This window comes from Dreissena polymorpha, chromosome 4 (assembly GCF_020536995.1).
Source record: "Dreissena polymorpha isolate Duluth1 chromosome 4, UMN_Dpol_1.0, whole genome shotgun sequence".
NCBI lineage: Eukaryota > Metazoa > Mollusca > Bivalvia > Myida > Dreissenidae > Dreissena > Dreissena polymorpha.
The window spans coordinates 3623483-3646543 of NC_068358.1; the positions used below are offsets into that span (position 1 = coordinate 3623483).

Here is a 23061-nt window from a genome sequence, read left to right on the forward strand (position 1 = left end):
GCACGCACCGGGGTTCCGTCGATGTAGAGCGTATCGAAGGCCAGGTACGCTTTTTTCCCCAGCCGCCTCGCCTCTTTCATTTTCGGCACCAATAACCTTCTTTTCCGTATCACTTCCGGAGGATATTGCTCAAAGACGGTAAAACCCGTGCCGTCCAGTTCTTTCCATTTTTTCCTCACCATTTCCCTGTCTTTGAAGTAGCTAAACTTCGCCACAATGTTTCGGGTTTTCCCGTGTACTGGCGATCCTGGGGACCGATGTACACGTTCCAACCTAATGGATGCTGCTTCTTCCTTTGCCAGCTTCATTTTCTCGTGCAGAAACGTCCGTAACGTGTTTTCGGTGTCTTCTGTTGTGCCGGCGCTTGGTTCCGGTATGCCACCGAACATCAAGTTATTTCTCATAGATTGAGATTGCAAGTAGACAACTTCTTCCTGCAAAGTATTCCTCTGTTTTTCCAGTTCGCTCACTTTACTGTCTACAGCACTCAGGGCAAAGTCTATACTCTCTGTCTTTTCCTCGACTCTCGTGACTTGTTCGCCCAACTTCCGGTTTCTATCCTCTACCACCAACCACAACTTTTTTAATTCTGATTCGAAGCTACTAACCTTTTTTTCTACTTCTTCAAGAGTGTTTAGCTTTTTCTCTATGTTGTCCATTCTAGTGTCTAGCTTTTTCAAATACGCGAGTAGCTCGCTGTTTAACGGTTCTGCCATATTTAGCACTTCCGGTTGGACAGAATTTCCTTCGATACAACTCACATACCCACTGAACACATTATTGTCAATTTCTAGGGATGGCACACAACCCGTTTCGTATAATACGGCATTAGCTACATTTAAAATGTCACTCACCGAAACGCTTGTATCTCCTGACGGGCCTCTCGATTTGAAAAGTTTTCCTTTGTTTACTATATCGCTTTCACTACCACTGCTTTCTCTACTCTTTCGTTTTGTTTTTCTCCCCATAACACTTTGTCATCGACTATAAACACTTTATATCCATATTTAATAAACTTTTTTCTGTATTTGATGTTTTTTAACTAAGATTTTAAAGATTTTCACAAGAGCTCAAAAATTCGACCTTCCCGCCTAATCACGTGACACTTTCCCTATAGGATGTGTACGTTGTTATCTATGCTGTCAGACGAGATGTTCAGCTAACCATCCCTCTGCTACAGATGAAGCAGGTTTGAATATTATTGATCATAAGATTTATTTGAAAATTTTATATTCATTTCAGTAGTAACTTTAAGATTTTTTTAGATTATGTTAATTCTCAAGTTAGAGGTTTGATGATGCCTCTAAAAATATTATTAATAAGTATGTGTTGTGGCATTTGATTTGATGTAGTTGTTTTGGCTGGTTGAAGTGGAATGGCTAGGCCATTAAATTATGCTCTTTAATGTGTTTCGTGCGCCTACTAATCGTTTTTCTGTCGCTTGCACTTCATGTTCGGAGTATTATAATATAAAGTGAAAATTCTTGTGTGAATTCATAACTTTATAATTAGTGATGAGATTCACTTAATGTACTTCATAGTACGATAAAGGGCTTTTAGCGAAAGTACGTAACGTTCACTTCAATACTTACAATTATATTGTCCATTGGTTAATCATTGTGCGTGGAGCATAGCGGTTAACTAGTATATATATATATAATAAAATATATTGACGAAAAGTGCAGAGTAAAACGAATAGTCTTCAATATATTTTTCTGTGAAATGTATTGCTAATTACTTATTGTTTTTTTGTGTGTGCATAGAATAACTTAATTTAAGGCAAATGCCACCCCATGGCAAGACATGCTGAATACCGACAAGTTGAGACACGGGACGAGTGTAGAATCTGGAATCAGGAGAGAAATCATCCAGGGACCGACAATCTGACACAGTCTCAACAACAGGACTATGACTGCAATCAGCCAGCTGATGCTGGGGACATTCCTCGGACCAATATACCATCGGTACCACCGCCATCTTACTCGGATGTCGTAAACAGCGAACAAGTGACTGAAGAAAATGAAGTGTGGATAAAAAGAATTGAAAGCATGGAATAAAGTTCTGACATTCTTGGATAAGATGATGCATGTATATTATATGCACGTCTCTTGTATCGAGTGTTCATAAAGTTTGAAATTTGTTCTGAAAAAAATCTATAGATTCAGCTTTAAAAAGCCGTTTACTACACTGGTCATGTGTATAACCGTACATGTACATGGAACCATAAATAGTTTTTTTACATTGCACTACGCCGATACCTACACTTGTACTCGCATAACTGTTACTTAACCAAAAATGGTGTCTTATGTGGTACGAACAAATCTGCACAAAATTACCGGGTATTGCGATTTGTCAACTGTAAACATGTCCCTTTTACATGAGTGAATTTTCAAAAAGTATTTAGATTGCTCGGTTCGGTAATGTTCCGGTACAACTGCAAATAAACTTATTATTCTTGTTTTTTTATTCAGCAACTAAAGGTTTCGATTGACAGCCTCCAGCATTTAAACTCATTTTACGATCAGAATGCGGTGTTTAACGTTTCTATGAGATATATACAAGAAATGAACACCAAATGTCAATAAAACAAAAATGAGATAATTAAATAAATATTTAATCAGTGACGAGGAATTGAACATGATTTTCTTTTACCTTTTAAGATCAATTATTCAAATGTTCAGTGGTTCCAATATAGAGTAAGACACCGAATCATGGGGACTAATTTTTATACTTTTACTCTTTCTTTAAGAATATGTTCTTTTCCCCTACGTGTTTCTTTTGACAAAAATCTTTTTCCATCCAAACTTTCCATATTTTAACATGAGGTATGTCGTAGCGGGTTAAACATGTACCATTATATTTCGAAACAACACTGCACTGCAAAAACAATAAACATCGTTCAACAAATATATATTTGATCAAAGTCCCATTCAAAGTTCGAACAAACACAATTAACCATAACTGGACGACGGTTACAATTCTATTTTTCATCTGTTAACTCTTCGGTAAACGTCCACTTTATTTGCTCTTTTGAATCCTCTAGTCATCTCTGCCTTCGCAACGCTTGCTTTACAGCCCTCATTATGTATCAAACCAATTTGTGTTATGAAAGCGCTGCTATTTTATAAATAACATGTTTATTATCCCCCGCCATAGGCGGAGGGATATTGTTTTGGCGTTGTCCGTCCGTCCGTTCGGCACTTTTGTGTCCGGAGCCATATCTTGGAAGTGCTTTGGCGGATTTCATTGAAACTTGGTATGAGTATATATATGGATAAGAGGATGATGCACGCCAAATGGCATTGTACACCATCGGATAATAACGGAGTTATGGCCCTTTGTATCTTAAAAAAATGCCTTTTTTGTGTGTCCGAAGCCATATATTGGAAGTGCTTTGACGGATTTCATTGAAACTTGGTATGAGTATACATATGGATAAGAGGATGATGCACATTGGCCTTGTCCATCCGTCCAGAATACATGTACTTTCGTGTCCAGAAGTATAATGGCGGAGGATATCAATTCAACGAATTTGCTTGTTTTCCAAATGTTCGAAGAAAACTGTACCGTTAGTTTAAGCCATTTCCTCATTTAGGTTTCTTATTTTGCTTGCTGTAACATGATAAATACTTTATTTTTTATGCTTTTTTAAATGTCAAAATAACTCAAGAACCACTGTACGGTTTACAGGAACCAAGTCCACATGTGTCAGAAATAGCATAGGAATCCGTTGGAAAGAATGTGCGGGATTTGTAATCGGATTATTGCAAAAAGGTTGCAATTTTGATGAAATATTAAGGCCATACATGTCCGAGAGTTGGGGGGTGAAAATTGGGATATCCGAATCAAAAGAGTCACCAAACATAATTATTTTGGATAAAAACAAGGGTGTCGGAAAATTGTACGTGTTCGGAAACTGCACTATGTTGTTTAATTACTTTTTTATTCCTATGTATAAGAATGTGTTTGTGAAAACGGACCCATCAAAGTTATAGGTGTAAGAAATAACAATGATAGATGTTTGCAGTAAATATGAACTTACCGTAATCAGTTTAAATACATTGACTAACGATGAACGAACGATTGACTTTTGAAGTATGTTTGTCATTTCGGTTGGTAGAATTTTAACTTGATGTTCAGCAGTGCTAAGTGTCCCTTTTGTGTTGAAGAATGTAAAATATTGTGTTAATGATATTGCTCTTATATGCCTTCTCAACTATTAGAATATCCAAAATATGGTAACGTTCCGTTTTACGAGTTTGGAAGCAGCCATGGTTTGACCCTTGTATCCGTTCCATTTCGGATTTAATACCCCAATACCCCAAACCAGAAAATCGTATAACATTAGCCAGGGCTATTATAAGCGTTGCGCATGTTGATGTAGATTGTTTTCAAAGTAATATCGTTGAGGAAAATAATTGTACGGTTATTTGTTTAACCCGCAAAAGGGCTTTCCCTAAACTACTACCTTACAGCAATTTTTTTTTTAATTTAACCCTACAATCCATATAAATTGCTCATTTCATTCATACGCAGCATATATATGTGATACGAATTTAAAATTAGAAACTTTTAAGATAAAATATACACGCAATTGATAAACAGGCTGACTGTGAGTAAAGTGCTCATTAATTAAGAGAGAAAGGTAGAGATAATACCAGCCGCAGGAACGTGCCTGTGCTTACTAACGTGCGTATTATGTGTTCACTGCGACACTAAAATAAGCATGCACTTCCTAGTTGCGCAATTCAAATCGGAATACTTGTTAAAACAGAATCAGAACTTAAAATATAGCAGGATATTAACTTATTACGGTATTTTCTTTTAAATACGTATTGCTTATTGCTATAGTGTTAATAATCACTTATAATTACAATAATTTCATCTACATTTGTATTTTGTAAACCAAAAACAACTAAATACAATTTATTTAAACAACACTCGCCTTAGCGATAATTTCAAATTGCTACAAACTCTGTAATGTATTTACTGATTGAAAAACTAATATTGATATGATAAAATGTTAATAACATAAGTATTTTACGAAGTAAAATAATTGTACTAATTTTCCAACAGTCAGAAGAACAATAACGTGATATTATTTGTTTCTAAAATTTTAGCAATAAATGGAGGTTTCCCACAACGAGTCAATGAGTCTTAATGAAACGTTCGACAGTCAAGCTGTACTTCAACGCATCCACGATTACCTAGTGACCAGTTACCTCCCTTTGATGATATGGTTAGGAATCACCTGCGTTATCGGCGTATTGGGCAACATCGAGACGATAGTCTTCTACGGGTGGAATACAAAGGCCTCCTCTACTAAGATTTTCATAACATGGCTCGCAGCTTCAGATTTGCTGGTGTGTGCGATGATGATTGATCAGATAGTCGAATTAAATATCAATGTGCACTTCAGCAATAGACATCATTGTAAAATAAGATATTTTATAGAATATGCCGGCATTTATTCCTCCGGAATATTGTTGACAATAATCTCGGTGGATCGCTTTAGGAAGGTTTGCAGATTCAGCAAGAAACAATTTTCGATAAAATCTACACAGTGTGCGTCCTCTATAACAGTGTGTCTATGTGTTTTGTTCAATTTACGTCTCCTATTCCTGATCGATGTTGTCGATGTCCCTGTTCCTACGTTGAGCGACCCCATACAGACTGCGGTTGTTGTCGATGTCCCTGTTCCTACGTTGAGCGACCCCATACAGACTGCGGTTGGTCATGACTGTTCGTTCTCAAAAGACCCTGATCTTTCGACATTAGTCTTTGTTTCTCACGCAGCCGACTTCATTTTTCTGCTCGCGTGTCTGACGATCATGACGATCTGTTACGGGCGTCTATACTTCCACATTCGAAAACACTCACAGCAATTATCCAGCTATATTGCACAGGCTAGGTTCAAGAATTCATCCGACCCAGTGATGCGTTCGATAACAACATGCCAATCGGAAAACGCGTCCGTTTTCCATTCGCTTGGGGATGCTGAAAGACGATTGACGCACATGATGGCGTTAAAAGCATTGTGGTTTGTGTTGTGCTACGTTCCTTATCTCGTCTTAAGCGTGTTTCTAGAGTTCAACAATGAATCTGAACGCAGTTTCGTCCTAAGGCCCGGAGTACAGTTTGCATTAAGGCTTCCCCATTTTAACAGCGTAATAAACCCAATTGTATTTATTTTGTTGAATCCACAATATCGTTCGTTTGTTAGACGGCAGGTTGTTCCTGCGTTCACTGGATCGTCCTTGTCAACGTCGCAGCACAAAATTTAGGACACGGCATCGGTTTTCAAAATGAACACAAAACAACTGACTTTTTAAATTTGTCATCGATGGACCGTTAAAAGCCGACAAATAAATTAAGACTGTTTACATATTAATCATGTTTCGTATTTGATGTTTCGCAAACGATTCGCGTTTTTATTTTAAATTCTTTTTTTAAAGCCAATGACAGCGGTTTTGAGATCTGATGTGAAGGATTTAAAAAGCCTGAAAGTTTAAATAGTTCAACAATAACGGTGTTTCTTTGGTTGCGACATAGTGCGAGTAGTCTTATTCTTCCCACAAGGTGGTTGATTTAGGATAAATAGAGATTTAATATGTTTCAAAACCACAGTTGACGAGCATTTTTATTTAATTCACATTTTTGTAAGCGATTTGAATGGTAGATTGACATGGAAACATTGCAATGTACGATTTGAATGGTAGATTGACATGGAAACATTGCAATGTACGATTTGAATGGTAGATTGACATGAAAACATTGGTATGTACGATTTGAAAGGTAGATTGACATGAAAACATTGGTATGTACGATTTGAATGGTAGATTGGCATGAAAACATTGGTATGTACGATTTGAATGGTAGATTGACATGAAAACATTGGTATGTACGATTTGAATGGTAGATTGACATGAAAACATTGGTATGTACGATTTGAATGGTAGATTGACATGAAAACATTGGTATGTACGATTTGAAAGGTAGATTGACATGAAAACATTGGTATGTACGATTTGAATGGTAGATTGGCATGAAAACATTGGTATGTACGATTTGAATGGTAGATTGACATGAAAACATTGGTATGTACGATTTGAATGGTAGATTGACATGAAAACATTGGTATGTACAATTTGAAACGTAACAAAGCATTATTCGTTGACATGATGACATATCTGTATATACTTTTTATCTTAAAGAATGTATCTTACACTTGCATGAGTTGTCTTATGACACGTGTAACCCTATTACATGTTATCATTGAACATCGACTTGCTTTCTTAACAATATTGAAAAACAGGCAACATATAAATATCATTTTTGCTATATCGTACAACTTAAGACCTATTTATATTTAAGCAAATAGTTTGTTCATTAAAAAATGTATAAAGTATAAAATCCTTTTAAAATTTCCTTTTTATTGCGAATGTGTCTGAACATTCTTCGGCTTTGTGGAGCAATTTCTGTATGGCTTATTGTATCGAGAGAAAACGTTTTTAGGCAATATCAAAGCGCTGAAGGAACTGAAGTTGTCCGCTATTGCATTATCTTAGACGCAACTCAGTTTTCAAAAGTATGTTATAGCTTTTTATATCGCATATTTTAAATGAACACAACCCATTCAAATTTATAGAGAGTGTTTCTTAAACCACAGGTCGATATGTGCATGCATTGTTTATCATCATAGTTAAGTTATAGAGATAACTTAGACAAAATAACAACAATGTTTCTTTTTTCGCAATCGGTTGCTACACTTACAACCATCTTTAGAATGTGGTTGCCTTGCTAACGGATAAAAGCCTATAATCATGTAAATGTTGTGTTATGTGTATCTAATATTTTATTTGTTTTCTTTAAATTATTGAGCAACATTTTTGCCGACATGAAAGACTGTTAATGCATCATGTCTTGTTGTGAGACGGAATTGAATCATTTCCTAGGCCTAATAGATCCACAGTCACAAATTTGTATTCTATGTTTAATTGGATTGAGTTGTTTCAAGCTTTGAAAAAGCTAGTTGCCCTGCTTATAGCCCAACTGTAACCAACTTTTGAAATAGATTTTCCTGGGCTTAAATCTACTGGCTCCAGGCTGACAGTTTAAAAAAACACTAAACCTGTAAGTTATTCATGAAATAAGATCTGACGGTATATTGAACTCATTCAATTTGCAAGCCTGAAGACATTAAAGAGACATTTTCAAGTTTTGGTAAAATAACAAAATTAAACATTTTAATAATTTAGAGTTCTGTTTTGTCGTAATATTTTTTCATAGTACGTGGATTGCTTAAATAAAGTATAAAATACATCACATATTGTATGAGCACGGATGGCCAGGTGGTCTAAACAATTGACTTTTATTCCAGGGGTCAGTGGTTCGAGCCCAGTTGGGGGAAACTTTTTTTTTGTTTCTATATTTTTTTCTTTTTTTAATGGAGCTTTTAAGATCCAATGTTAACGTTTATTAATATTAAGTATTTTATGACAAACTGTGAAAAGGTCACTTTTAGATGTTTACTAACAAATGCCATAAGGTAAAAATATTAACTCATTGGTTGTTTATTTGTTTTCAAATCATTAATAGAAAAGATCATTCAAGATTCATTTTGGGAAAACATGGCTTTATGCATATGCAATACTTGTCATCCCAGTACCAGCTACTCTCGTTAAACGAAAAACACCATAAAATCAGAAAGTATCGTCCTTGATTTGCTTTTTCGCATTGCCCAGGCTAATCAGTGTGCACAGGCTAATCTGGGACACCACTTATTTGACATGCATTAAGTCACGTTTTCTTTGAAAGCAGCCAATATGTACATATTTTAATGACAAACTGGCCAATGTCGTTGCACAAGCTATTATACACTATTGAACCCATACACACACTCACTTCTGCAGTGTACCAGTGGTGAAGTATAAACAGGCAGATGCGGTTGTTATCGTTCTAAGCGTAGTTAAGAGCAGACCGACTTGCAAAACTTGCTCTCAACCTTAGTTGTCCGCAAGCGAACAACTAAAAACGCATAGTGGCACACTGTTTTTTTTACCACACAGCACACGTTTTTTGTTTACCGGTAATACGTCATTATTATATCTCGTCCCATGGTACGCACTATAGGTAATATATTTATTATTAGAAAACCTAAGAATTTCGCTGCCAAACTGACGACGATTTTCATATCATTTTAAATTTGTTAATTCGTTACTTCTATTATATAATGTAAATGACAGATCTATTTTAGTTATAATCTAAAACAAGACCCCTCTTTGCATGACCTGTCTCATAAAACATCAGTATCGATGATAATGAAGCGGGTGCAAACAGCGTGAAGCTTTTCTGATCTTATGAATGCATACGCATCAATGCTCGTGGGTTATTATTAAACTTTAGTGTATGGCGTACCACTTGGGTGAAAAGTCAACAATACCTACTAGGCAAAAAGAGACATGTACTTCGACGTACATATTGTACGTCGAAGTAAAAAAATGTGAACTTCGACGTATACAATTGTACTTCGAGGTACAGTTTTACCGACCCTTGAGTGTTAGCCAATCAGGAGACGCCTTACATATGTTGCCTTGATCCGCATGTTAAATATTCACTGCGTGTGAATGCATTTTTTTCTAAATATTGATAAAAACGTAATTATACGTTTCTTTATCGACTGGTAACATTTTTTAGTAATTTTACTAAAGAAATAATCATTTCGCCATTCGAAAAATTCCTTCGCGGCGACGAGTACACGTATTGTTGAACCCGTATTTGTGTTTCTATTAGGAACGATATTTTCGCCTCTTAATTCGCAAAAACTATTTAGTATATTTATATATTCGTAAAGGAAAGACTTCCAGCTTTCATACGATACTAGATTGGTAAAAATCGGTCAAACAATACAAATACAGCAATGGAATTAACAAACCAGGTAGCAAAAGAACCAGCGAATAAATCTGAAGAAAAAGCAGCTCAAGAGACGAGTCTTTTGATAGGCTGTACTTCGACGTACAAATATATACTTCGAAGTGCATTTGTACTTGGAAGTCCATTTCTCTGTTTACCTAGTAGTTCTTGTTGACTTTTGACCCAAACAGTACGCCATACTAGTGACCTATTATCTCGAGTCGCCATCAGTAGGAATCGTTCAACGACTGACATTGACCTTGAACCGCTGGTCCATCAACCATGGTGTACTTGCCCTTTCATTATCGACTGCTAACTGATCGACCTTTGGTGTTCATTTATTATTGAATGCCCTCATATGTGTATAACTTTAACTCCGACGTAGACATAAGGATGAATAAAGTTTAATTGTGAACAAATAATTTCGGAATATAGTTCACGTGAACCGACCTACCACTGTTCAGAACACTTTCTACGTAAGTGGAAGTGTGGACGTCGATATGAGACTAGTCCTGTGAAAACTGGGCTTAATGAATGTGCGTTGAATGGCGTCCCAGATTAGCCTGTGAAGTATTGACATGCTGATTAGAAACAACACTTTCTGCTTAAACTACATTTTCATTAATAAGAAATGTTACAGGAAAAAATACCGTATAAACGAAAAGTGTCGTCCCTAATTTGCTGATATGGGAAGACACTTTGCGCACGTGCATTAAGCCCAGTGTTCTTTATAACGAGGCTCTTTTAATAACATAAATGTTCCTAAACCCAACATAGCATAAACTTAAAAAAACAGCAACTAACAATTATGACATTTGTTACTGATAAGTTCTTAGAATTGTGGTAAAAATAGACCATTGGAATGCATTTTATGAATCCAAGCTGCACTGTACAGTGTTTGTTGTATTGAATAACTTTATATTTCGGGTAGAGTCGAGCTAAAGTAACCGAGCCGATAGGCTAGGGGCATTGCGTTAGTCTGCCAGTCACATACAGTCTAATAACATTTTATTAACTTTAATTTTAAACAAATATTTACTAAAAGATGAGAGCATATTGTTTTTTTAATGAGTTCATGACTCATAATGAACTAATTTTTAAAGTGATACCAATATGTAGAGAAAATGGCCTTTAAGATTCATGTTAATCGTTTTTTTTTATGATAAAGATGCGGGACGCCTAGCGGATAATGGGTGGTTCGTGTCTAAACCCCTTGAATTAAGCAAATTGTGCGTTTGCTAAAAAGGATTTTTTTCTCAATGAAACTGCGCTCGACTTTGCGATACGACCGGACAGTTTCCCACGAGGACAATCGACAAGTATACACAATTCACGCCTTAAGTGCACGTATCTGTCTACGTATCCCACCATATTGTTCTTGAATCGAAGAAACGCCCATCTTTGTTGCGATTAAAACGTGGGAGGCTGACCAGAGTGAATCATTCAATTTGTTTTCTGTCGTCGCCTCTGTTGAATTTTCAAACAAACTGCGTCTTTTGATAAACACAAGAATTTTAAGGCTTTTTTGTGAAGTCTAAAAATAATGTGTGACTTACTGGAAATTACGAAATAACGCATATAATGAGTGCGTGACTTTCTCTTTAAATTGCCGTAAGTATAGGGTTTAACAAGTATAAGAGATACTTTCGATCGCACAACGATTGGCGGTAATGGTTATACACTTGACAACTTAAAGTGTTCGTGTGACAATGGTCGCTCGTTTTTCGCTTTCATTAAGTTAAGTTTTGATTTAAGATCACACACCTCCGCATACTCATTAATTATAGTGCATCATCACCACCACCACCATCATCGTCATCATAATTATAATCATCATCCTCATAATCAGCAGCATCCGCGGAACGACAGCAGCAATATCATCAAAATCTATTTTATTTTCGCCCCCCTTCTATTTTTCAGTTGTTAGGTATTTGCATGAAAAGAAAAATGTACCGCACCTAATTTGATATTTTTCAGCATAATTATTAAACTTCTGAACCCTCAATGTGACATTTGAAAGTATTTTGACAATAACACAGCATTTCACCGTCATGGGTACACCGAAGTAGATAACTATAATTATCAATGATAATCAAGCGAATAGTATCGTAACATGTATACATTACGGTAAATACTCATCGCCGACAACGTATTCCCACGATTAAATTGAAGGCATTTTGTCGAAACGTTAAAACCACTGTTCACATGCTGACGGATGTGGGAATACATGTTTCCCGTAAAAAACTACTTTTTGGAAAAACCCACAAATAAAGTTGACCCATGTATAATCCTTTCAAAATCACAAACTGTATCAACCGTTATGCTTTAAAGTAAGCTATCATTGGTTGATATAATAGACCAGCGTTGTTTGTACCGGGGTGATTAGTGGGTTTTTCTAAACTCGTGCTTTTCCGGGATAAGTCGAATCAGAGTTCGTAAATCAAGCTGGTGCGAATCTAGGTCAGAAAATCAGGCCAGGGCGCCGATCCTCAGACAGGCATTATGGGGCAGAAGTGTAACACGAAAAACACGTGCACGGCAAATTACTTTTAAACTGACTCCGGTCATATAAGCCTCGTGGTTTCTGTTGAAGTTCTGGAGCGGAGTGAGAGATTTTTTTTAAAGAATCCCCTAGCATCTAGCAATCTCTTACACGACGGTTACATTACATTCACCTCTGTGATGGGCATAGAACGGACTATTTTTATGAAAGCGTTTCATTCATGTCATGATCATTCCAAGCGTTCATCATGGAGGTTACAGTATACTCAACAATCTCTTGCACGACGGTTACATTACATTCACTGCATTAAAGAAAACCATCTCATACCATAATATCTTATATCAGTCTTAATTAATTATTATAAAATTGATATGTTTTTTATGTTAACCAACCTACATACATAAATACGTCGAAGCAATGCCTATCATCATAAAACGAAAAATTATGTTCAATTATTAACATTTGTGAAGTGCGTGGAATGATTCCATCTGCGTAAATGGGCAATAAAATAGTTCCAAAGAGTTGCATTAAAACTCGCAAGTTTTTGCACGATGTATCGTAAATTTAAAATTCCTATTTCATTATGTTTTGCCTCTGATCCTGAAAACCCAAATCAAATGTACTTTGAATGCGTTTGTTCGGTTTTGCCCAGTTTCTGGGCAAAATGGCATACTGAGCCTTCCGCAGAGGTGTATGTGAGAGCAAGGAACGACAACTCTGCGTGGAGATCGAGCATCTAGCTGGAAAGAACGCGGGTTATTTACGTATTGTGTTAAAATATTTTATATACATACATTGGCTATGAACTTTTTGTAATAATAAGATTAAAAGGTTTGTCACTATATATAATAACACAATCTAGTTTCAGACTTTTATTAGAAAAACATGACTGAAATGTCTGCAACAGAGTCTCTGATCATAAGTGGAACACAAATAATTTCCATTTAAAAACTTGTGATGGAAGAAGGATGACAGTATCGAGAAAAATACATACACAGATCGACTTATACCTTTTTACAAAATAATCGACAAGTTACCTCCAGATTTTCTTAATGAACTTACGCCGCCGCATTTTTAGACTCAACTCTTTATTCAGTGATACTTATCTACTTGTTTGCGCGAGAAAAAACAATCCTCTTATTATATTGTACTCTTTTAAAGTGACATGACACCATGTCACCGCACAATTCTTTTTACCACAGGGCGTTGCCTATTTTGACCACAAAGAGAGGATTTGAACAAACTTGGAAGAGGTCCTCCACACGATGTTTAAAACTTAATATAAATCCCCTGACAGTAGTACATTTCGTATATTTTTAATGATTTTTACTCTATTTGCCTATATAAATCATGTAACGCCCAGAGAGTTGGCAGTATTGACCGAAGGAGCATGATTTGAACTAACTAAGATGAGGACCGCTAGGATATGTTACCCAACACAATTTAAAGCCCTGACCCTCGTGGTTTTAGAGCAGATAATTGTTCTTTTTACTATTTCTTTTTAGCTCCAATGACCTAAATATGCAATGGACCGGAACTATTAGAAAGAAGGTCAACCAATGATCCTTCCTGTGAATTTCGATAAAATCTGCCTTGGGTAAAGGAGCAGACATCTACACAAAAGTTGAGGCGCCAACGTTTCCTTGAAAAACATGAACATAAAATGATAAAGTGGGGAGGGATCAAACTCAAGACCTTCAGACTATATGGCGGATATCATTCCAATTAAAAATATTTCACCTTTATGTTTTCTAATAGTAGTAAAGAGTATATACGATTTTAATATTATTGTCAAACTAAATTAACTGTACAATAAATATTAAATGTTGTTTACGTAAAAAATGGATAACAAACAGGCTATGCCATACTCAAAACTATGTTGACAACAACAATTGTCTACCGGTCTTATGATCAATTCTGAACGAATGTATGCGTGTAGTTTGCATTTAAACGAAACCTGCATTCAGACATATGTAGTGGAATTTCAGCCACGATCGTAGTCAGTATAGTGTTTCATATTTTCTCCAAATTACATCATTAATTTGAAAATTATTATTTTCAATCACTTTTTTATGGCAGTTATGAGTGCATTTTGTGTAAATGTTTATACATTTATTTTTCCTGTCTGTTTTAAAGGGATCTTTTCACGCTTTGGTAAATTGACAAAATTGAAAAAAGTTGTTTCAGATTCGCAAATTTTCGTTTTAGTTATGATATTTGTGAGGAAACAGTAATACTGAACATTTACCATAGTCTAATATAGTCATTATATGCATCTTTTGACGATTTTAAAACCTAAAAATTATAAAGCGTTGCAACGCGAAACGATTGAATAATTTGGAGAGTTTTGTTTTTGTCGTTAAATTTTGTGAAACTACGAAGATTGCTTATATAAGGTATAAAATACGTCAAGTATGTGTACTCGGCGGAATAGCTCAGTAGGCTAAAGCGTTTTTACTTCAGGACTCTGGCAGGACTCCAGGGGTCACTGGTTCGAAACCTGCTCCGGGCAATGTTCTTTTCCTTTTTTTAAATTTTATTCTTGATTTTTTACTGGAGCTTTTACGATCCAATGTTTACATTTATCAATATAAAGCATTTAATGAATAAGTTAAAAAATGCCAAAATCTGTGAAAAGGCCCCTTTAAGTTAAATGTACTCCAGAGTTGTGTAACATGTCATTGTTTAAAGCAATATTTATTTAAGCTTTATACATAAAAAACGCAAATAATATTTTATGGAATTTTCTAAAAACGCAGTTCTGAATTGATAATTTCAAACAATCAACTTTGTAACACATCGAGCCAATAAGTGGTAACTGTCACTCAGTTACCTTCTGTTTACGTAAACACTATCACAAAGCCACTAATTGCATCACCACATAGACGCATTGTTCTTTAAATAGTATAGTATAGTACATTAATAATGTTACTCCTTCTGAATAACGTTCATATAATGTTGATACATCAAGTGTCATCTTTTACTGTTTCAAGTCCGATATTAATTTAATTAGTGTAAGAGATACGCCATGTTACGTCAAAAAGATCTAAATATTCATGTTTCCAATCACACTAAAGGTGACAGCCATTTTTCCAATCCAAAATGTACATTAATTGCGTACAATTACACATATGAAGCACGAACAAAAATTCCCCGAAACAACGCCGATAATTGATTATGCCATGGCCAAATTGGGGATCATGTATAAAACCCGGAGCTCCATGGACTCGTACCAGATGTCAAAGTGAATAGCTCTACGCTACCAAGTCAGCAAGGTAAGGTAGTTATTATTGATATTGTTTCTATGTGAACGAAACTTGATCTCTAACTTTCTACATTTGTTTCTTTTAAAGAAAGAAAGAGTGTTAAAATAGTTGCACGTGTATCATGTACTTTAATAAATATATTTCAAATATAATTTGCTTTTAACAAAGGCCCCACATCGCTGAGAAGTAACATAAAATAGTGCTGTTCTTCGAAAACCGCGTAAGTCAAATTTGGCGCAAATTGTTATTTGTTTTTATAAGAACGGCTGTTTCACGGGTCATTTTCTGCGAAAATACTGGATTTCATATCCAATTGGAAGGCAGAGTTATGAGCACGTGAGAAAATCCTGAACACTCATTGGTGCACTAATTGTTTCTGCAAAAACTGCGTAAGTCAATTTTGCCAACTTTTAAAAAAAACATTTTTAAAATATTTTTTGAAGTTTTAAAATATATTAATTTAGATAGTCTATGTCAAAATGGGCATACTTTTTATTTATGAAAATATAAAGGCCTGTAGTTGTCATTTTAATTATAAAAATGGACTTACGCAGCTTTCTCTTTAATATTTTGTTCCTTTTTTAGACTATCTAAATAAGTATATTTAAAAATGTTTGTTTTGCCTATTAAAAAAGTTGTTAAAAATTGACCTACGCGGTTTTCGAAGAACAGCGACGAATTTTCAATTTATTATTCATTTTAAGCAAAGAGTAATCTCGCGACAGAAGGCCTCTATTATGTGCCACTCGCCGTCTTATTTACGTTCTTAGTTGATTTTAAGCTAGACTGAAGCTCACAAACACAGCTTAAGCTTTTAAATTCTATAATCTGCTCAAAATATGCTCTGTAAATTGACTTTAATCAAAAGTTTCTTGTAACAAAATGTTAGTTCTGAGGAAATATAACGCAATCATACTCTCAGTTAGAATAAAAGTTTGTTAACCGAATTTGTTTTAATTCTATCCACAGTCCAATTGATCTGTCGCTTTACGATGACGTTACTGAGTATTCTGATAGCAGCCTCGTTGCTGATTGGGACTCTCGCGCAGACGACATTCGACCCGACACGTAAGTTTCAATCCACGAAAATAATAAATTCAACTTAAAGAATTAAATGCTCATGAATGCAATTAAAATCTTAGAACTCTGGTACACGAATTCGTTTTTCATTTGTTCAGTGAATTGAACGCTATTTAGTTAGTTTTGAACTGTAAAAAATGTAAGAGTGTTTTACATGAAATATGCAATACTATGTATATATGCATTGATGTTTGATATTATTTTCATATCTGCGCATTACAATCGTGACAATTGAAACTAAAACAATCCCAATTATCGAACTTTAAACGTATGTAGTGAAATCCCTTCACCAAATCACTGAACTACACTGGATTTGTTACTTTCTAATGTTCCCATGTCCCCACCAGTGACAATCAACAGCTGCACGAATAGCTCCCTGGACATCACGCTCTATAACGCCTCGGACTCCGGTATCGTCTACATCCAGGGGCAGAGCGCCGCATGCCGTCTGCCAACCACTTCCGGTATCTCCACGCACTCCTTTGATTTCCGCTCCTGTAACATAGAATGGGTACGTTGAAATATTCGTTTTATTTTCTTGAACACATGAAATATCTATTTGACTGTATGAAAAAGCATTACACATCAGCCATTGTTGCCCGAATACACGTAAATACATTTGCATGGGCTTTGTCTCCATATTGAGTTTAAAGCGAACGTTCATAATGCAGCTCTAATTTAAGGAAGTCGTTTTTATCTTCGTCTGATCAAAAGTCAACGTTTCTTTGCAAGCGCTAGACGACTTATGTGCATTTATAAACAACTTCCCCACGTTCACAGGAAGAGTCGTTCAAACTGATCGTACAAAAGAAGGCCCTCTATCAGACAGGGGCAGATAAGCAGATCCCTGTCATGTGTGTGGCAGACCTCGGGGACCTCACCGTCTCCAACAGTCTTGCTGCAGCGTAAGTTGCAAACAGAAATAGCACAAATATTGTTGAATGTAAAAATTAGTGACTCTTGAAATATTTATTCTGTAATATAATCCCTTCTTACGTAATTTGGCTAAATTATCTTATCTGGATACATGTCAAAACGTATTATTAATACATATCGGTTAATAATGTTTCTGATAAAATATTATATTATAATGAAAATTGCGTACATTGTTCATTTTGTACATTTTGTTATTGAATTGGTGGGGATCTTCTTGTTTCCAAGTCTTCGTGTGCGATGCATAAACCTTAAAGAAATTCAGTCAACACATCAGACGTGCAAAACAATGAACTAAAGTATTCATCACAGGGCTGCCGAAACTATTAAACTAGCAAAAGAAAAGATTCATTCAAACTAAAATGGTTAAAAAACCTTTTCAATTTAAATTTTAGTGACAAGGCCGATGACTTGGGTCAGAATTTGACGGTCAAGCCCAGCGCCTTTATGACCTTGTACAAGGACGGAGTGGACATTAGCGGTCAAGTGGTCAAGCTGACCGACATCATCACCATGGTGATCGCACTCGACTCGAAATACAATCGTACGTTTTATTCAGTGTTAATAGATAACTACAGTTAATTTGTTTGATATTTTATTGAAATATGTACCTACAAATCCTCATCTTTTTTATTATTAATAAAAAACACAAATAAGTCAACATAAGTGTTTAATATACTGTGGTGTACAAATCATCAACCGCTTAACATAGTATTATGAATGAACATTTTATTTGATTTGTTTTTTTCAGAGGACTTTGACATCAAGGTCAAGTATTGCGCAGCCGACACCATTGACATTATCACTGACGGGTAATACAATTATAGATGCAATATTTGGTTGACAATGAAGCGATATGCAATGTTCAGTGATTTCATTCCAAATGACCGCTAATGTCGCTGTAATACTACTTGTCAAAATGTTTTATATTAAAATGGGCCTTGCTCTGCGAAAAGAGGGTTTAATGCATGTAAGAAAATTGTCGTCCCATGTTAGCCTGTGCAGTTCGCACAGGGACGACACTTTCCGATTTTATGATATTTTTTATAATAAAGAAAGTCTCTTCGTATTAAAAATCCAGTTTAGGTGGAAACTGTCGTCCCTGATTAGCCTTTGCGGACTAAACAAGCTAATCTGGGACAACACTTTACCCACATGCATTAAATCCCCGGTCCACAGAGCGCGGCTCAAATGTATTGTAATGTGATAGCAGTGGAGCACAGCAAAAATCACGACTCAAAACGACATAAACCCCGGTAACCTCCAAGCCATATCATAACACAAGCATTCCAATATAAAATAGTATGTATACATGTATCTGCACACGTCTCCCTTCTGATATGTTTATACCACGATAAAAGGCATGTACTGAAGTCAAACACTTTTTTTCACCAGCTGCGCCGCGGACACGGACCTGTTCCCGCATATGTCCCGTATCTCCCAGGGAACCCTACAGGCCACGTTCGGCGCCTTCCGGACCACCAACCTCAACGGCGGCACCGTTGGCATGCCCTTCTCATGTACACTGCAAGTCTGTCTCGGCCTCTGTACCCCGGTGAGTAGAGTTCAGTGACGAGCGTATTAATAGGTACAATTGCTGCGCTTTTAAGACATGAACTGAACGGTTCGTTAATCAAAATGCGAATACATTCTTGTTAAATACTAGTGTTGATCCAGTTGATTAAAACGACTTGGAACGAAATTCGGATAGGACAACTGCGTAACGCAAATATCTTTTTAGACTGTTTGCACTGACGGCTCCGCGAGTTTCGGCCGTAAGAAGAGGTCCGCATTGAGCAAGCGCCAGGCGGAGTCGGGGAGCGGAGTTGACGACATCAGCGTCGGCACGGCCATCCGTATAGCCACTGAGGAGGACACCATTCAAGGTGAAAACAAAACCTGAACACATGTTAGAGTTTGGAGTTACATAAGTAATATTTGTTCCATTTAGACAAATAGTTATTTTGAAATGATCACTTAACATGGTTTTTTTACAACGGTTTCCCCTAGATAAAAACATAAGAAATACCGTTATTTGTATTAAATTGCGATACAATTATTACAAGACGACATGATTCTGTTTTGTCACACAACGAACTTGAACTAAGTTACTGCACGTTTGTCCGCGACGTCAAAGCGGGATTTAGCAAGCAAACATGAGCTGTACTGTAAATGACTGAAAATGTGACAAAAAACAAAGTAAATATGCTTTACGAAACGATGTATGTTTGCGATACTGTATTAACCCATTTATGCCTAGCGTCTAGAAAAAAAGGCCTTGGCAAACAGCGTAGACCCAGATGAGACGCCGCATGATGCGGCGTCTAATCAGGGTCTGTGCTGTTTGCTTAAAGGAATTTCTGTAAGAAATATTCTCAATATAGAAATAAATATACTAGACATCCCTAATTTTGGAAATAAATTGATCCAATTTAGAAGGATGGGAGAGTCCACTAGGCATAAATGGGTTAATATTAAACGCACATTCCCTGGAAACACACGCAACATACGAATATGTTTGTTATACGTCCAGGGAGCTTTCACTGCGGATTTATACATATGAGCCGCGTTCTGAGAAAACTGGGCATAATGCATGTGCGTAAAGTGTCGTCCCAAATTAGCCTGTGAAGTCCGCACATGCTAATCAGGGACGACACTTTCCGCCTCAATTGGATTTTTGCTAAGAAGAGACCTCATTTAAACGAATCATGTCATAAAAGTGGCAAGCGAACTGCACAGGATAATCTGGGACGACACTTTACGCACATGCATTATGCACGGTTTTCTCAGAACACGACTCATATTTTCTCTCTCTTAAGGCCCAGAGGATGACGGCAACATGTGCATGAACCAAGGCGTCTTCGTGGCAATCGTCATCCCCCTGGTGGGCGGAACTGTCGTCTCTGCTGTCGCCGCCGTCGTTATGTTCCGGAAGTTCCAGGAAAAAGCCAGCCTCCTAAGCAAGCTGGGCGCCTAGCAGTTATTCTTGGAACTTACATATATCACCGTATCACTGAAGGGTTGAAAGCAAGCGATGACCACTGAAATCATTTCTATCAATAAAATATTTGACAGCATGCTATCTAGTTTGTATTTCTACTTTATACCAGTTTGCTCTGATAATAAGCCTGTTATATTGCAAGTGAACCACACCAGTTAACTTGTTCGTTATTTTGATTTCAAACGTCACAAAAAATGAAATACCTACAGGTAAATGTGTTTAATAATCAATTTACCAAAGTGATTTTTTATTTCATGTAAATGCTTACAATGCTTTTAATGGAATATATAATTTTATTTGTAAAAGTATATACTTTAATAAAAATATAAGTCCTTTAACCAAGTTTGTGCACCGGGTAAAATAAAGAATTGGCTAAGATCTAACAAGAATTGTTACATTTTTATGCTTTAATCGCATAATTCGGGCATATAATGTTTCAAACAATTATGTAAAAAATTTGTAGTGCAGCAATTTTAGGCAAGACTCATCGTCGGATACCCACGGCTGCTGATTACGCTCCGCTCATACATTTAGGAATGGAGAGTAACGTAATGAATAGACCGGGGGTTTCCGATGATGCGTAAGACTATGTATTCCTTAGAATAATTTCCAATTAATTGCCTATACAATTATTTACCAGGAACACATTCCATACAAATGGATTACGCACGACAACGTCGCCATTTACTGCAAGTGAATGCGTTTAAGTACACTGGTATGGCAACATGATTCAATGAATAATGTTTTGTTTTTGCCCTCAGGATTAACGAAATGTCATGAAGATATTTCTTTGGGGGGCATTTACCACACCTCAAACTATAGGAAAGCATACGTGTGTTACATCTTTAAACGTGCGCTTTGATAAACTCGCACTAAATGTTGCAAACCGAAACCTTTGTTTAGCTTGGCCAAAATATCATTTGTAAAAATATTCTGACCAAATTTCATGAATATTGGACAACACATGTGACTTCTAGAGTGTTGTCAAGGTTTTTACTATAGCCATATTAGGTAAACTTCCCTGCCCCCTGGCGGCCACAACCGGAACTATTTCGTACTTATTTGAGATATAATAGGAACAAATGTTCGGACCAAGTTTCATGTAGATTGGACCATAAATGTGACTTCTATAGTGTTAAGAGTTTTCTTTTATTTGACATAGTGACCTAGTTTTTTTCACCGAGAGACCCACTTTTGAACCAAGGTATTATTGGGACAAATGTTCTAAACAAATTCCATGGAGATCGTACAATACATGTGACCTCTATAGTGTTTACAAGGAACATTTGCAAATGTTGAGGACATACAATTCACAACGGACAAAATGCAATCATTTAAGTTCACCATAAGCAATGTTTTCCATTCGCATCATTGATGCCAGAAGACACTGACCGTGTGGTATTTGACGGCATGGCGCTAGTACAAATATGAACACTCAACTGTCAGCTTGCCTCTTTTTATGACATGGCATCTGAATACCTATCGCAAGTCCTGGGTAAGACTAGTAATATTTCACACAATGAATGACATTCAAATTTTAAAAAGATTGGAGGTGTTCTTTCGTTGCGGTGATACTACATGTATTATTATTGACATATCGACAACTGTCAATCAAACTCTTATCTAAATATCGATAGACCAATCAGCGATCGATAATTCGTATGCGCAGTTTGCTATCGACCTGTCCGCCATTTGCAATACAATGCCCAGCCGCATGGTTACGTTGACGTTGTTCAATGAGTTTCGTTTATTAAAAAAAACACCTAAATGTGCATTGGTTTAACGGTGTCAATTGGGTAAATGTAAATCGGACAGTCGGTATCCAGAAGGATAAGTTGGAGACATTGAATGTACACCATTTCCAAAGCCGAAACGTGGTCTTGACATGCGCGATTGGAAGTTTTAATGTGTAGAATTGCTTAAATCCTCGTAATAAAACGTTAATTTATTTCAGAACATTATCCAATATATTGTATGTGTAGCACTTTTTATTATAAAGATTAAAAAAAAGAGTAAAATGATGCATTTTAAATATATTACGTTTATTTGTAAAATAATAGGGAATTTCAGTACCCTCTTTCCGTAATTTAACAAAATCTCCCTTAATAATCGCTATTTTGTGTCAGAAACAAGTGCAGTCAATGTTATGTTAATATTTATCGATAAATGCCTGCGTAGAGGCGTTATTTATTACTTATATCATCGGTACACGTGGAAACTTAGGGGACGTCGGTACCCGCTCGAGCGTCTGATACATGCAGCTTCATTATGAGTCTCACCGAAAACCCCGATAATGAACGTTATTGACTTTTTTCCAGAAAATGATGAAACTGATGTGTTATTTTCCGCTTTCAACTATAATTATT

The 23061-nt window shown here is 36.3% G+C and overlaps 1 protein-coding gene across 1 annotated transcript; it reads left to right on the forward strand.

Annotated features, from left to right (window-relative positions):
- Window positions 1-16673: 16673 nt before the first annotated feature.
- LOC127876969 (uncharacterized) lies at window positions 16674-20671 on the forward strand. The gene is made up of 8 exons (XM_052422524.1): window positions 16674-16749; window positions 17109-17276; window positions 17546-17666; window positions 18090-18238; window positions 18446-18506; window positions 19090-19249; window positions 19436-19580; window positions 20514-20671. The coding sequence occupies exons 1-8, from the start codon at window positions 16674-16676 to the stop codon at window positions 20669-20671; spliced, it is 1038 nt and encodes a 345-aa protein (XP_052278484.1).
- Window positions 20672-23061: the final 2390 nt, after the last annotated feature.